At 45.5% G+C, this 18108-nt stretch overlaps 1 protein-coding gene across 1 annotated transcript in view; it reads right to left on the bottom strand.

The window, feature by feature from the left end:
- The window catches only part of LOC119372409 (putative protein kinase C delta type homolog), a 559671-nt gene that overhangs the window by 293762 nt on the left and 247801 nt on the right, over positions 1–18108 (bottom strand). The window contains 2 exon segments of the mRNA XM_037642881.2: positions 9595–9742; positions 13737–13981. Of these exon segments, the coding sequence (XP_037498809.1) occupies positions 9595–9742; positions 13737–13775 (187 nt within the window). The 5' untranslated portion in view covers positions 13776–13981.

Genomic DNA, 18108 nt, shown 5'->3' with positions numbered 1-18108 from the left:
ATAAATAAATAAACGTGTGTCACGTTGATCCATCAGCTTAAGTTTATTCGAACGCGTTCAAGGAAATTAATTGTTGTTGTCCAAATTTTTTGGATTTGATTCAACACTGTCTTAAATGAGCGGTTAGTGCTAAGTACGCAAAATACCACAGTTCAATGGTCAGCACATTAACGGAACTGCAAGGGATGTCGAAACACTGACCCCAATCAAGTGGCGGATTTTACCTCACATTCCTGGTGAACTCCTCCCTCGTAACCTAAATAAATCAAATGCTTTTTCCACACCACGTAGCTCGGTTCCAATGCTGGTTCTTGTCTAGGCTGTCGTGTTGCGTCGTTTTTAGTTAACCTGGCAAAAGGAAAATAGGGAGCAAGAATTTGTGAGCTTGCTTCCTGGGGATACAATTGCCTCCTTGACATTTGCAGGCGTGTATCGTACTTACCAAATAGCAATCATAGCAATAAATCAGCGCGTTTTCAAAGTAAATTTTATGCGGTAGTTAACGCTCGTTCGTGTATGTGTTGTTGTGTTGTTTGCATTTCGTGCTATAGACCCGTAACAAATGAAAAGTCAATGAGCTTCATATTCCAACCTTTGACAACAAGGACTTCCATAAACGGGAAGTGGTTTTAACTTCACCAACAAGTGGACAAAATGGAAGCACCGTCAAAGCGGTGGTCAATCGCTTCCTAGCAGGAGAAACGACAGTGTTATGCGTGCCGTTGCGGGCGTGGCCGCTACGCGTAAGCCCGCTACGAGAACTCGCACTCCTTCGTGCAGGAATGTCTGACGCTCTGCATGGCTAGGGCTATGCTCCTCTGCGTAAACAATAATAAAGGCATGCGCATACAAATGGGGTAAACTCAACCACTCAGCAGCGGTCCACTAAAGATGAACAAGAGAACACGAGGGCGGCGAACACCAATTAAGAGCATGCTCGATACGCCAAGCCCATGCGGCAAGCCAGACAAGGCGACGCATGTAGCGGAACGGAGGATGAGGAAAGAAAGACGGAAGTACCATGCTGCTCAAATAAAGGCTTTAGAGCATAGACTAAATTCAAAAGGAACTTTCAGCACAGGCATCTCGGATTCAGTTTGAGGGTGTGCGATCGGCTGTAGTTCCAAATTTTGTGGAGGCACACTGTCGTGTGCGAAGCAGCCTCGCTGGTCATTCACATTAATAGAGTGCAATGGCTCATGATGTGTGTTCATGCACTTGTCTCAGCAGTCAACTCTACCCTAGCCTATTCTATATTTATATGCTCTCTAGATGCTAACACCACCGTTTGCTAACAACAGTGGTGTTAACCACCTAGGTGCTAACCCCCCTCCCTTTCCCCCGCGTCTTGCCCCGAAGGAAAATGCCCACTGGAGGGCAAAGACCTCTCCCAACACGGTCCTGTGCCTGCTTCAGCTACGCTATCCGCGCGAACTTCTTAATCTCGTCTGCCCACCACACTCGGAGTCTGAGGAAAGACGAAAAACAGAATGCACGTGCTGTGTGTAGGAGTGATGCAGAACTATTGCTAAATTGAATATCGATAGCATCGATAGTATTTTTTTAAACTATCGATAGTGTAGACAAACTATCAATAGTGCACTCGGCAGTACCATGGTTAAGATTACTAGCGATATTACTGCCACGCGTGTTTATTGCTTTGTTTTGATGTATTCGGGTTTCACCCACAAAGACTGCTAGCAATGCTTGACGCAGACCGTGCTGTAATGTTTCAGAAGCTTCACGATTGTTTGAGATCATTCTGTTAGGATTACGCACCGGACCCGAACAGTCGTGTTTATTGAAGAGTTTACGCGAGCACCAGCGATAACGCTGGAAGGTTCGAGGACAGATGTATAAAAGACGACGCTTTCCACTGATGATCAGGTTACTCGACGGTCGACTCTTCTCGCCGTTATCAGTGCGCAGCCTGTATCGCTTGTATTTTTAGGTTTGATTTTCTGGGCACAATATCACCCAAATAAAGACCTCCGTATTTCTGAGTACTGTTGCAGCATTCTTCACCGTCACAACCACGTGACAATACTATCGAAAGTTGTGTGAATAATGATGCTGTTGTGGGCCGCTCATATTGCCAAAATATTTGCGATAGCCTACCATCAGTTTCGCTTAAATTATGAGCAGTTCTTGGCAAAAGAAATAAATTATTTCCGCAGTGAAAATGGCGGCATATGTCCATCAATAAGCCAATAAATTCTCATCCAAAAGCAACCAGTTACACCTTATAATTAACAAACTTAGTTCATGATATATTTTTTTAAATTTTGAATTTATAAAATGCAATTTAAGTTTGAAGTCACGCAGTCCCATTACATGTAACGTCTTCCTTTCCGCTACAGCTGAACAGTTTTTATGATCATGTGTCAGCAAAGCACTCAGGTGAAGAACACAAGCATGTCAACTTTCTTGCCCTTCAACCTGCTCCTCCGGCTCCCCTAGGTACCACGCGCGCGTGGAACCAAGTTTATTCTGCAATGGGTTTGTGCAGTTGATCTTATACTATCCATAGTACCATCGAATTTTTTACTATCGATAGCGCTATCGATAGTATTTTTTACCATAGATAGTTCAGTAGTGACTCAACTATCGATAGTATGATAGTACCATCGATAATTCTGCATTACTAAACTAAGCGAAGCCAAAAATTTATTGTGAGGGTGGGGGGCGGGGGGGGACGTGGTTAGGGGTCCGACACCTCTGTGTGCGTGTTTGCGCGTGTGTTCGTGTACTTATGCGTGTGCGTATATACATAAAAGAACGCATGGCAGCTCCACTACTATGAAACCTGAGGAAGTGCATAGCACGGTCACGGAATGATTCCCGCTCGTAGAGTTCCGACTGCTCCGTTTACCACACCGACGATGACGTCAATGTTTGAGGTAAGCATGTACTATTTAACCGGGACGAGTAGAATCTTGTTAGGCAGATTCGCGAGGTCGGTGTCGACAGGTGCGCTACTTTTTGCTGCGCTTTATCGACTTCCTGTTTGTTACGGCAGTTTAGATACACGTCGTCTGCAGCGAGTTCCATCAGGTTGTTTCCCCCATCTGATGTAGCGACGCAGCGCCGGCGAAGCGTAGGTGGAGAGGCATTCGCTCGCTCCGCGAGGCGGTGGCGCCCTCTCTTGCATGGCCCCAGAGTCACTAGCCGCATGCGTCGGAAGCGTTTTTAGCAATTTTTAGTAAACTATTGCAATTAAGTCTTGGTTATTTCTGTTACTTACAATTTTTTAGACGTTGTTCGTTCATTTTTACCCGGTTTTGAGCATTGCTAGCCTTGTTATGGCCTGTATTAAGCGCTTTCTTCACGCCACATGATATGCATGGATGGACGACAAGCCGGGCCCTTAATGTGCTCGACACTTAAGATGTAAACGTTTCGGACGGTTAAACCCCGCCAAACCCCTCCTCTGGCTAGCCAGGGGTGTGTAGATTCCAACAGGGTGCGTTAGATTTTCTGCTATTTTATTATATTGCTCGATTATGAGCGCACTGTATGCGCACTGTATGTGTAATTACAAGGACGCCTGCCGAATTATTCACGGTTATCAAGCAAAACTTTCTTCGCAATCACTTTGGGTTTTGATGATCGTGCTAAAAGGCGTCGTGCTAAAAATGCCCCACAGTTTATATAGCTATAGGCGTGGTTTAATTTATACAAGAATAAATGTTTAGTCTTCTTATACAATTGTTGCAGTTCTACGTCCCAAAGCCACGATTTGATTACGAGGCACGCAGTTGTTAAGAACTCCGTAAATTTTGACCATCAGTTGTTCTTTAATGAGTACTTAAATATATGTGCACGGGTCTCTTGCATTTCACCTCCATCGAAATGCGGCCGCCGCGGGCCGTGGCTGGGATTTGATCCCGCGACCTCCGGTTCAGTAGTCGAGTACCATAACCACTAGACAACCACGACAGGTAATGTTTAGCCTCCTAGAGTTGGGCAAACCATTGGTTGTAAAAATCATGACAAAACCCTCTGCTATACGACCTCTCTCATAACACCAGGGTTGATTTCTGAGACGTAGTGACCACATTCATTACGGCACCCTGACTAATGGTCGCACGCACGCTCGAGATCGCGTGGCTGCCGTTATCGCTGATGGGCTGCCATCGATGCCTCCGTTACCAGCGCGAAGGCTGTGGAGGCATCCATTAATCTTGGCGTGACTTCGAGAGTGCGCAGTGTCGGTGGGAGGCATGCTGTTGAAATTTTGACAATGCCAGGTGCATGATTGTGCCAAAATGAGCCACGCCATGGTTCCGCTTGGATTGCCACACACGGCTACGCCCACCATGGCCACGTGGCCTGATGACCCCCTGGGCATGGTTGTGGCAACAGATGAACAGCTCATGAACAAGTACAAAGAAAGAAAGAAAGAAAGAAAGAAAGAAAGAAAGAAAGAAAGAAAGAAAGAAAGAAAGAAAGAAAGAAAGTAATACATCAAGCGATACCAAAGGTCAATAAGGAAGCTTTTTCCCTTTGCAGAATTTCTATATGCTGGGTTTCCCAATGCCCGAAATCTCTGAACTAATTTAGAAACTTTTACTATGGAAACCGCGCTAACTTCATTGTGCCGTATATACGTGAGCCTCTTAAACACATCACTATAATGAAGCTTTGTATTTCTGCGTTTCTTCCTGAAGTGTTTGTCTGTACGTTCTGTCTCTGCCCCAGTGGCTCGTGGCCGCAGAATGCGTCTTGGCCTCCTCGATACTGATAACGCAGCTAAGCATTGCCACTGCTCAAACACAACAGCGTAACATACTCATAAAGTTTCGCTCTGAAACATTGAATAAGACATTTAAATGATCACTCTTCTTCACTTGTAAGAGCACAGTCGATGACCACTTATTCTTTAATTGCATGAAAAAATAGGACACGTTGACCCTTTTATGTGTCCCGACTGGTCCTTGTCGCTTTAAAAAGAGACAACAAAAAACATGAAAAAAAGAAACATACTACAGACGCCACAACATATAGAACATTGTGGCACGAGATGTATAACACCGTAGAAACAGTACGCATAACAACACGAAATTTTTTTTTACGCGAGTCAGCAAGATATAAAAAGCACATAGGGGCAGAAGCAGACAAAATATCTAGAACAATCACCTTCGTTCGACTAGTCAAGGTCAAACGCTTGGAAACATGCGCCGAGTTCACGGTGAACCCCGCGCTGAAGCAAATTCTCATTCTCAAGATCGCAATCGACAGCTGTTATAGATTTAGTGATCACGAGTTCACTACAGCTTCCTTGGTTGGCATAGTTTGTGGCGCAGCTGTTCAAGATCAATTTTTCGTTCCTGTGCTTTATGCGTCCACAATGCTATTATTTTTTCTACCCGCCACGATGGTCCAGTGGTTATGGTGCTCGACTGCTGACCCGAAGTCGCGGGATCGAATGCCGGCCGCGGCGGCCGCATTTTAGATGGGGGCGGAAATGCTCAAGGCCCGTGTATTTATATTTAGGCGCACGTTACAGAACCTCAGGTGGTCGAAATTTCCCGAGCCCTCCACTAAGGCGTCCCTCGTAATCATATCTTGGTTTTGCTACGTTGAACCCCAACAATTATTATTATTTCTCGCAGAAGCTGCACTGACATAAAAATAGCTGCGATGGACTAGCCTACAGTGCACTAGGCTGACTTTCTCTTTGCTGCAATCGTATGCTCTACCCATCTTTGTAACCCGAACCTCAGCGTTGGAGGAAACAACACAGAGCGCCACAAGGTTCGACAGAACAAAAGCCGCTTGACAATTAAGCTTCACAGTTGCCTTTACAGTAGCATAATGTCAAACTTTAAGTGAACGGGCACATCAAAAACGATTGGCGCAAACCTCTCGGTAGAGTTGATTCCCGTGCGCAAATGAAAAGCAGTGACGCTCTATTGATGAGATCACGGCCGTTATGAAATGCGTTATATAACGTAAGCGGTGTGTTTACTGGGTATTCAGACGTGCCATTCTAGAACGCCGATAAGTTTCGTAACGGAAACATCCTGCTGTGATTGGAAATATCCCAGTCGACGACACTGTTACACTACTTGCTTTCTTGCTTACGTCTCTGTCCTACTTTTAGAATAGCTGGGATGCTCTATCTGAAGAGCTTGTTGTGGGTGGCTCAGGTCGAGCGCACTGAGACGGAGCATTATTTCTTCCCCGGTTTTCTCAGGTTTCCAATTTGCTCAGTCCTAATGCACCTAAGGGCAAGAATGCTTGTGTTACGTGATCGCGGAACCAATCAAAATGAAACATTATATTTATTTAGGTAGACTTCATTTCAAACAAGCAGCGGAAGAAGAACGTTGTACTAAGCATCAACTACTTTATTACAGAGAAGCGCAGGTAAATACCAAGCTAATCTTGATGAAACAAGCCTTTATGCAGAAGTTTGTAACAATGACCAAATAATATTTTAACAGTTAACTGTAAAGTGTTTCTTTGAGTGCCTAGGACGGGACAACGTGACACTTGAGTCACGCATATCTCCGCAGGAGTCTGACAGTTACATTTATCAACATTGTTACCCTTTGAGTAAGCCTAATAATAAAGTTAGGGGCATTTCTGCATGTAGGCACGCTTCTTAGCTTCGTAACATGTCGATGTCGAAATGGTGAAGCTATAGATGCACTGCATGTCTGGGCGACTGTGCTTAGAACATTGCTAACTTTTGTTTCTTCGTTTGACGTTCAGACAGTGAATGCTTTTAACGAAAGTCACATTAAAACTTTCACCTCGTTATAAACATTCATTTTTTTGTACATTCTCATTTCTTTTACAGGACATTTCTTTAACAGGACGCGGTAAAAAATGAATCGGTAGACGCCGGTAAACAGAATGTCTCAAGTGATAAACAGCGCTAAAAAGACGGGGCAAGAAAGTACACAGACCACGGCGATCTGTGCCCTTCCTTCTCCCGTCTTTTGAGCGATGTTTCTTCACTCGATATCATGAACCAACCAGCCCAAATGGGCACTCTACTGCAGAATGTCTCAATTTTCTTGGCATACATTACACAACTATCACACAACTAAAACAACTCAGAGCCGATGCAGAAGCAGCCTGAAAGGAATGAATCTTGAATTGACACAGTCGCAATCTCAGAGTCAGCGAGAACAACCACAGCCGCTAAAGTTCATGACTATGTGATTAGTATAGTCAAAGACGTATGCCAACTTTGCAACTGTAGCTCGTTCATGCGCAATGTGTGCCTTTTACAATAGTTTTCGTAAGTTTCGTAAGTTTTCGCATATGCACAATCTGTGTTTGTGGGTAAAATTGTAATCTCTCCTTCCTCGGCGCCCATATATTTATTTCAGTGAACGCTGCGTGCTACTCAGACAACCAGTAAATTGTATGCGTGTGAGCAACATGGCAAGACACGATATACGAAACCCGAAAGCTAATATTAAAGTCGTTTGAACCCTCCCCCCCCCCCTCCATCCAACCATTTTTTTTATTTTTTGTCACGAAACGGCTTCTTCGCGCTATGGAAAAGATTTGAAAAAGCTGCCAACCACTCTGGGCTACATCACCAATAGCTGGGGGTGGGGGGGGCTCGGCAACTGGGGCAGCAGGTGGGAAATGTGTTTTCGCTGTCTTCTGTTCCGCTCTTATGAGCTCTCAACGTTTCGCGTAGTAGTTTGAATGACGCAAGATCGTGACCAAAGACTCTGAAGACCTGCTGTGCGCCACAATGGCTTCCATTCATGTAGGAAAATGTGCCATTGTTCGCTCTGCTCGGAGACGCCTATTTCATGCGAGGCGTCTCTATGCCATTACACCAACAGAGACAAAAACTTGATTCCTACAAACTGTATGCTAAGCTTTGGGTGATTTGGGAGCTTTAGGACGATGAGGCGCTCTATCCGAGCATCATATCGTGCGTGCATTTTGCACAATAGCGAAGCGATTTTCCATCCGCAGTCAGTCGAACTATTTGCAAATAAAGCATACAGCAACTGCAAGTGGATCTTCACGTGTATCTTCTACGCTGCATGTAGACCCGTGCAAGTGAGCCATCATATGAATCTTTCTTAGTTCTTCAGTTTCATCTGCAAGCTGTTTACATTGACACAGAGCCCAAGTGAATCACAGAGCTGTTTGAATATAGCCGTATTCAGGCAAGTTGTTCCCGATTAAGTGCGAGATGATGTTTCCATCGAGCTTTTGCCAACGTTAAAGGCACCGCTCCGCAAAGGGCTAGACTGCACAAAGAACTCGCTCAGAGACGTCTTGTAGTTCTGACCTACATTTCATTCAGCGGCTTCCAGAGTAAGTTCGAAAATGTTTTCGAGCGCTCTAATGAACCTTCTTCGGAAATGCGCCTGAATGGATGCGGTAATAATGCAAGCTATCCGAAATATCGAGGCCAACGCCAGATCCGCATGGACGTGTTTGTTAAACCCGGATAGATATGCTTCTGCAACGCGCGCCGTGCAGCAAAAGCCGGGCCAGCTTGTGTAAATTTTCAGCGAAACTCCGGCGCGGTGCTACGCGACGATTGTGTCGCCGACGCTGCGGTCTTCCTTTCAACTGCGTCTTCTGGCGCTATAGATGCTATACAAGGAGCTTACTATAATGTCGTAATTAGCACTGACCGATTAGCAGATGGAAGGGGCAGTGGGTGAAAATTCAGGGCATAGAACAAGAAGTGCGTTGGAAGACAATGCTGGAAGACAATGCCTTCATTGACGTCTTCCACCAAACTCTATAGTGGGGTATGATGATTCCTGACCGAATACATAGCTGATCCCGAGTAATACAAGCTATAAAATGAGATCTTCTGACAGGGCATGTAATTTCGACTACCGTATTTATGTGCATAATATCCGCAGTCGTTGGCGGTAGCTAATGTTGGCGCGTGTTGCGTAAACGACGGCTTATTTGGGCTAGTCGGGGCTAATGTTGGCTAAAGATGGTTAAGTGATTGTTGATGTTAGCTATCCAATGTTGTAGGTAATGCCAAAACCAACACTGTTTGTGTTGGTGTCTCATCAAACGCGAAAATTGACCGTCGGCGTCGACACGAGTGATGCAAAGTCATCACGGGATAACGTCCTCATATCACGCCACGATGATGTCACGGATCGCGAAAATGTGTGACGTCATCATGACGATACCACGAAGTCACATAACGTGACGCCGCATGATGACGCCATCGCATTACATAGTCGCTTTGTAAAGGGTGGACCGATCAAGGAGGCAGTGCAAAATCAGGCGAGGAGCAGAAAGCTCGCAATGCTTCCGATCGTGGAGGAAGCGTTGGGGGGTGGGGGGGGGAGGATCAATGTGTCGACTGAGAATAAATAGAAGATAGCTTTCGCCTTCGAATTGTCTTAGCGGATCCATAAGCGGCCCTGTTTGAGGCTTTTAGAATCTAATGACTGAGCTCAGTAACTAGAATATTGATAGAGTACTGAAACTCGATAAATATTGATGGAGAGCTAGCTGTATAAAATTTTTTTCGCAAAGCGCTGTGCGCACTGCAGCGTAAGCTTCAACCCTTTTGGAAGTGGCGTCCAGACACGTGACGTGTTCAGAGTGGCGAGTAATGTGTAAGCGTACCCGGAATCTCCTCGGCCTCCTTGAGGTTGACAACGCAGAAAGGGTCGACGATGTCGTGCCTCACCGGCGTCTGCTGCTGATGCGTCGGCGCCTGCAGCTCCGAAGGCTCGTGTCCGCCACTCTGGCCATTGTTGGGCAACAGCTCCACCTGAGGGACGCACGCGCGTATATACAGAGCGTAAGCACATTACTGACTTCGAAGGAAGCATCTACATTGGTACAACGCGAAAACACGCAGAGAAAGTCACGCGCGTGACCTTCAGCCGATGCACAGCCTACAGATTGTGTGCCCCGATGCGTTAAATTCAGCTTTTAGGTGTGTTTCTTGAAGAAGTAGCTGGAATAATGGCCATGTCATTGTTTTAGCAGCTGTGGCTTTAATATGCCAGATCAGTTCATGTAATGGATATCAGATCAGGTAGTGGAAATGCTGTCTGCAGACGTAGGGCAGTCGCACCTGTGACAGTCAATATGCGGGAATACCGTCCGAATAATAAATGCTTCCATCAAAACGTGCCTGATGAAGGTCCACGCGGAGTCCGTTAGATCTCTGCCTAAAGACAACACACACTCGCTACTAAAAGTAAGTGGTGTAATAGCGCGAACGTGGTGATGAAGCAGTAAAAGTTATATCCGCGTCGTTACAACAATACTTATAGGAAAGAGGACTAAACGGTAAATTATGAACAGACGTGATAAACTACCGGGTTGAGATTCGCGCTCATTACACTCATTGGTTCTATGCCTAATTCAGGTCTCTATACACACAACACGTAATACTGCTCTAAGCTTAGCGTAGTATTAAATATACTTTCAAAGTGTGGATACTCTTTTCAAACTTTCTAACAAAGCTTCATCTTGCCCCCCCCCCCCCCCCCCGCATTCATTACCGTAGCGAGCAACATCGGAAAGAGACAACACTTACAAGCGACGCCAATTTGAAAATTTGGCTCAAGCCTTATTGCGCCTGCAAAGCTGCTTTGAACAGACCACCGCTGTGGCGGTGCTCGGCTGCTGATGCGAAAGTCGCGAGTGTGGTCCCGGCAGCGGTGATGGCATTTCGATGGAGCCGAAATACTAGAGGTTCGTGTACTGTGCAATGTCTGTGCACGTTAAAGAACACCAGATGGTAAAAATGTCCGGAGCCGTCTACTACGGCGTGCCTTGTGTTCATATCACGGTTTCGGCACGTGCAACTGGACATATTACTATTATTATTCATATTATTCATAATCAATATTATTAGAGCTGCTTTTGAACATATCGACTACAACCGCTTTCGTGGTTTTTCCAAAAATAATATTTCTAAGCGCGAAGTATTTAACAACATCAGTATTGCAGGAGCTTGACCGTTATTATAATTGTTCTTCAAGAACACGAAAACGCGCTCTGGTGTCTACACTAGGCTTCGCAGAAATGCACCTGAATCACGTAGTATTTCTCTACAGAGTTAGCATTCAACGGTGACCGAAGAGAGAAAGTGAGGATAAAATAGAAAAGAAAGGCAGGAAAATTAATCATATACGATATTTGCTGCCCTGCCCTGCCATGAAGAACAGGGGCTGAAAAAGAAGTTCTGGAAAGCAGGATTATTGAAGGTAGGCAAATTTCGCAGAATTCACAAATAATGAAGATCAAAGAAGCCTTTGAATAGTCCTCAATAAGACAAAGGCGGCATGAAGGCTTCGTTTGAATTAGCGCTAACACACACGGACGAGGAAGAGACAACAGGACAGGCGCTAACTTTCATGTTTGTTTATTTCCGAAAGCAACGGTATAAATAGATCCGTACGCAAAGCACCACTCATCCAGATTGATACCTGTGTAAACAGTTCTCACGAACAGGAATGAGGAAAAGGTTGTTGTGCCGTGCACAACTGTGTCACACGACCGAGCTCTTAAGGTAGATGCTTTTTTACAGAAACTAATGAGCATTTGCAAGACCACGGACCCATTAGCCAAGAGGCGTGCAGAATGTGTGAAGAAACATCAGAATCCATTTGTGCCATGTGTAAATAATACAGTGTATCGGTTCCCGTTTTCTTGCGGCAAGGTCTACATTGGGCAGTCGGGGAGATGCCTGAATGATAGGCTAAGGGAACACAAGCAGAAGTTGGGCCGTTATCGTGATGGGCACGTGTCTGTGCATTGTAATGATTGTGGGTGTCAAGCGTTGTTTAAAGAGTGCACAGTTCGTATATAGGAATGCAGATAAGACTACCAGAGAGATTGTGGAAGCCGCCATGATCGCGAGGGCCGGTGATAGCTGTGTCAGCTGCCCGTCGGTGGCGCTCACTGCTAAAGAATTGGCCTTTCTTGACGCTGCAGGTTTTCATGGGCGATGAGTGGTGCTTTGCGTACGGATCTATTTATACCGTTGCTTTCGGAAATAAACAATCAGTTGAAAGTTAGCGCCTGTCCTTGTTCTGTCTCTTCTCGTTTTGCCGTGTGTGTTAGCGCTATGCAGGCCAGCTTCTTTGTTCAAATCCGCATACCAACTTAGCCTAAAAATCCACGTTGGCAAGTTCTGATGCATCTCGTTTGACTTCTGTTTACATTTAAAATTGAATTGCTTAAGATTATTTTTTCCTGCGGATTGATATCCGTCGACACTAAATGTTCATTTAGAACTATGCCGAGGAACACCTTATGTAGGCTAAACATGACGAACAGCGAAGAGGAAACCTGCGAACTGTGACGTCCGGCTCTTTTCGATTGGTGATCAGTGTCATGCTCTGTTTACAAATACGCAGCAAGTACACCAAGAGACGTTAAAAACTGGTGACTTTACAATGCAATAATCGGAATAGCGAAGGATCCTTTACATCCCGGCTGCATTCGCACCATTCTGGTGGGCCGCATTTACATAAGACGGACACGTTAAACGAAGTATTTTTAGCGTTCCAGCATGGACAAAAGAATTTCGAGCGGAGACACAGACCCAAGAGAGAAGATTAGAACACCACAAACGCCGACTACGGACTTGTTCTCATCTCTTCTTTTTCGTCAGTGTCTGCAGGCCAGTTTCTGTGTTCACGAATCCGTACCAACTAGGTCATATGTCTGCACTAAGTTCTCAGAATCTCGTTGGGATCGCTGTATGACATTTCGCCTCAAAAGAAAGACAACACACACACACACACACACACACACACACACACACACACACACACACACACACACACACACACACACACACACACACACACACACACACACACACACACACACACACACACACACACACACACACACACACAACACACACACACACACACACACACACACACACACACACACACACACACACACACACACACACACACACACACACACACACACACACACACACACACACACACACACAAGCGCACATGCACACACACACGCACACGCACGCACGCACACACAAACAAAATCATGGCAGCTTCGCACTAGTGGTGCCAAGCCTGAAGGAAGAGCGGAGATGGGTGGCCTTCCTTGTTTCTCTTTATTTTGATCTTGGTTTCTATTTCTCTTGTATCTTTTTGTTCTATCTGTTTCCATCTATTTCCTTATATCTATTTCTTTCTTCCTATCTCTATCTATTTCTTTCTTTTTCTCGGTTTTGCTTTCTTTCTCTTTCTTCCATTTCTTTCTCTCTCACTGTATTTATCGCTCCCTTTCTTTCTATCTCTCGCTGTTTCTTTCTCTTTCTCTTTCTGTCTTGTTCTCTGCTTTTTCTATCTCTTTTTTGTGTCTGTTTCTTTCTGTCTCTTTGTCTCTCTGTCAATGTTTTTCTCTGTCTTTCTATGTTTTATATATTTATTTGTCTTCATTTTTCTCTTCATGTTTCTCTCTCTCTCTCTGTTTCACGTGTTTCTCGTGCTGCACTTCTGTGAGCAGAGTTTTCATTCAACGCTCGCACCTGCTGTACTCGGTTGCGGGGCTTGCCCCATTCCTGTGGCGCATGCCCGCCTGAGGATTTTTGTTGGCGTGGGACAGATTACGGCCGGCTTAAACACCTCCGCTGTTAAAAGACACGAACACGACAAGACGGGCCGCTACCCACGAGGATTCGCGTGCAATACAAACGAGGCCAAGAAGAAGTTGCCATTGTGAACGCCTTCGACTGTACATGAACGCTTCACCTCCTGCCTTACCTGGAGCAGTTTGACGCGAACAAAACCCAATCCCGTCATGGCGGCTTCTCGCCCAACGGCTTCCTTTTGTCCCGAACCGGGTCGTTCGTCGCCTCTCAGCGGCTGTGACGCCCTGCGCTCCGAGGTCTCTTCGTCGTCGACAGCATCCGCACGCAAGGATGCGACGCTGGTGGCACTCGAGCGGCGACTGCTCGCGGCGCTGGTGCTCGCACTGCCCGCTCGGCTACTACCGGAGGACACCGAACCTGCATCAGTGCGGCGAGGGAGGCAAAGAGTGAAATGGTTATATCGTAAATTTTGAAACCTTCATGTTTCCCACGAAGCAACATTGCAATTTACAAGTCCTCGCTATGTGGAGGTTTCTCATGACCACGATGCGCACTTTCCTCATCAGAATGACAACTCCATGAGCTCAATGCGCTCTGCAAGTTCTGGATTCCTTGGAACCAGTCCTTGCATGCCTTTTCTAACATCTCGGATTCTAGCCTATTTTCAGACAACCGCAGAGTAACCAATGTCAACGCTGAGATATGTGTGCGCGAATCACTTGTTCCCTCTTTCTTCCTTGCTTCCTATATTCTTTTTCTCCTCTTCCCCTCCCCCCGTGTAGGGTAGCGAACCGGGTACAGCCTGGTTAACCTCCCTGCCCTGCCTTCATCTCTCTCTTTTCATTGTGATACATGTATCCTCCTCAGACGTGAGGGCAATGGCATGCGTTAAACCTACTCGTGCGAACTGTCAGCATGTTGCTTCCGCGAAGAAGCTAAAAATCATTGTATGGTTTTCACGGATGGTTAAACAGTGTTGTCGACGGCTTAGCCAAAAGTTGGTCTGGTCAGGTAACATGACGATCAAATTGCAGTCGCTGACCAAGTCGAGGTTAAAAATAGGCGAGATAGTTTTCGAGACCCCTACGGGTTCTTTGATCACACTACTGAGTGGGATCAAGGAACCCTTACGGGTCCTGGAACGTCTTTCGAGTGGTTTTCGCCTTGATTTCGTCAGTGACTGCAATTGAATCGTCATGGTTCCACAATACCTGTACTCCGACAGAGACACCGCGTCTATCGTCTATGAAACTCAGTTTTCCGTCGAAACCTGAGAACCAATGTCCCTGCTGAGGGGCAAGGGGTCTAAAGATGATATATTAACGTTTTCTTAGTACAACTACAATTATACAGTTGTAGGCATATGAACAGAAGAAAGAAACTTAGGACACCGGCCGAAACGGTCTTCAGCATAAAAAGCACTGAGTGCTTTCTTGTAAACTACGTCCCAAATATGAGACCCAGTTTATATATTAATATTTATTTGTCGTTGTTTATTCATTCGAATATGAAACGTGGTTAGGGAATACCACGACAGCCTGATATTCGGTTTATTTATCTAATTATGTTCAATGTTTTGAGCCCTGCTGGGTATTTAAAAGCATGCGTATCTAAGAAAGACATTGTAGGAAAGTACATGAAGGAAAAATTAGATGTTTGAAATTAAATAAAAGGAAATAAATCTAGACAGTGTACACACAGTATGAAATACCTGATGCATACGCATGCAATACAAATACACAGTCGACTGGACGAAGTTTAACTAGCGACAAGTAAGACCAAGACAATTCCACACGCAACAGCATCGACAGTATTACACAAACGGCATATAAGTAGCATAATCGAGCGTGAAAACAAACATTTAGGGGACGACTTTCTTTTCCATAAATTGCTCAACCATTCACACCTTACAGTACATGTGTACTAAGCTTATCCCACTCTTATATTGGTCTTACTAAGAATTACTGTTAAAAAAAGTCGGCTGTCGACATGCAGGGTTCGTCAACGTATAGGTTACTGGAATGAAGTGACACGCTGTCAAGAAGTCGCAAGTGCACTGCTTTGCGCTTATATATAACGGTACTGTATCAATGCGTTTTAAAAATTTGAACATCGCTATTTTCGTGCACATAGGAAATTTAGAGACAGTACTGACAAGCAACGCAATAATGTTTTTGGTTCTCCGATTCCGAGAAAGAAGTAAATAGACCTACTTGCTCTATCTGTCTTATTTCAAAATATCTGCATCGATAACAAACGCTATTGGTGCATTGCGTTGCAGCCCTAAAAGTTCTCCTCTCCGCTTTAGGTCTTGCGTCTAAGGTCATTTGCCTCAATCTAGTTCGGCAAATTTCGCATGACAGACTTGAGCGAACGTCAGCTTTTCGGTTTGAAGCGATATCGAAGCTAATAGTTATTAGTATCAAATGATTTTGACGTGAAGGTTTGTGTAGTGGATTTGATGCAAATGATTTGATATAAACCTTGATACAGATGCCCCATGCTGACAAACATTCCCTTCAGGGGTGGCATCACGGCATTGCTATTGCGCTTGAAGAGATGGTTTCACCGCAACATTACTACTACTGCCGCGAAGCCAGTTTTACAGGCGACTTATATACCTGTGAAAATGCTTATACTCGTTCGTTTCGAACAAGAATATCGTACACTTAACTTAAAAATCAATAACGTTCGAGTCCGGCGTCATTTTAATGGGTCTGAGAATCTGTCGAGGACGCGGGTGCGAGACCCTGTGTTTAAAGAGACTTCCTCGGCTCGCTGGACCGCCCAGAGTTGCGCACTCAGGTTCGAGCTGAGTGCGACCAGCTTAGGCTGTCGGTGGGAAAGACCGAGGCATAGGCACTGTCCGGATTATCTATTCAGCCCTGACACTTCCACTAGCATGTGAATACGTGTGGCAACCTCGCCACACGATCTACATTTGTGTGCAAGTGTACATATCTGGGACATGGACTGAAAACTTCGGGTATTAAATGAGAGGCGAAGTGAAAATCCAACATCATGATGATCGATCGAATATCTTGAAACATGAACTATTCGTTTAAGCCTAGTTATTAACACATTCGCTCCCGTTGAGGTCATAGAAAGCAGTCACACCGTGACCCCAATCTTTGTAGTCCAAACTGAAATGAGGAGGAATAAACGTTTATTGTGCGAAACCGCGAGAAAGTGTTCTGTCTTCGCCCTAGGTTGCGGATTTCTTAGTCAGAAATCCGTTGGATAATGCCACGGCCAGTGCCTGGTCCACTAGACTTCGCGGATTCTTCAAGCTCTTTGCCGTCAACATTGCCTGCCACGTTTCTTCGGGGACTTGTGGCTGGTCCTGAAGCTTGAGCTTGATTGTTTGTCTCGGGCTGTGGGCACTTCAACACCAGTGTGTTCGAGACTGTCCGGTATATCACAAAATCGGCATAGATATGACAATTTTGTGGGGTTCATGCGGTGCAGAATAGCTCCGTGGACATAGCGTGTTGCCTGCAGAGGGCGGTGGCTTCTTCCTGGCTTAGTTTTACATGTGGAAGTGGATATTGCCTTCTTTCCAGGGGGTAGTGTTTCAATATTACGGCGTAGTTGATATTAATATCCTTCCCTCAAGCCTCTTTGGAGCTCTTACGGCAGGAAATCCAGGCTGGTACGTTTTAGGCGACAGAATGGACGAACCCAAAAAGTCCGATTACCGCCACTTCTCCGGGGCCTTGTCTCAGTCGCTCCAGTACCTAACTAACAAGCAAGCAACACACAGCGAAGGCGGAAGACAAGAAAGAATTACATCGCTAGGCAGGAAATATTGGAGGGACCCCAACACGACACGTACAGATTCGAAAACTACCCAGGTTGATTAGCGTATGCAATTAGCCGTGACAAATAACCAAGGGATCGAGCTTGTCTCTGCCATCATACCGGTCGGGAATTCAGAAACGGCGGATGTATAGTGGCCAGTGCCTTCAGCACTGCCACGTGTAAAGACACAGTCATCATCTTCAGCGAGTTGCAGACCGCGTGGAGAAATCTCCAAAAAGGCCGATTCCCTACCTCAGCAGTCGACATTCTAAACAAATAGTAAGACGACGAGAACAACCCCACAGTACCCCTCACTACGAATACCTGGCCGGAAAAGAAGCAAAATAAAATACCAAGGAAAATTTAATTTGATTTAATTGACTCGGCGCAGCGAGTTTGTTTTGAGGAACTACAGTTTATAAGAGCAGTCACCAGAAAGGCAATTCGGAATTCAGATTCCAAACGAATAAACACGCTTTGTGAACCGGAAATGAGATGCAGCCGGCGAGGAACAGGCATCTGTCAGTGTCAACCCTCTTCAAGCATGAATTGGCTTCTGTTGTGCGGGAGCTTGAAACTTCGATGTAGGGGAGGTAATTCGCGTCATGCCGGAAGTGTACACCATTCGCCCATCACGCAAAAAGCGCATTAGGCTCGCGTTGGAGGGGGAAGGCCTATTGTTATTGAACTCCAGCGCTAAGTCCAGAAAGAGGCAAAATGTTGTGTTTACCCTACGCATTGCG

This window comes from Rhipicephalus sanguineus, chromosome 10, assembly GCF_013339695.2.
Source record: "Rhipicephalus sanguineus isolate Rsan-2018 chromosome 10, BIME_Rsan_1.4, whole genome shotgun sequence".
In the NCBI taxonomy this organism is placed as follows: domain Eukaryota; kingdom Metazoa; phylum Arthropoda; class Arachnida; order Ixodida; family Ixodidae; genus Rhipicephalus; species Rhipicephalus sanguineus.
This window is presented reverse-complemented; position numbering and strand designations above follow the sequence as displayed.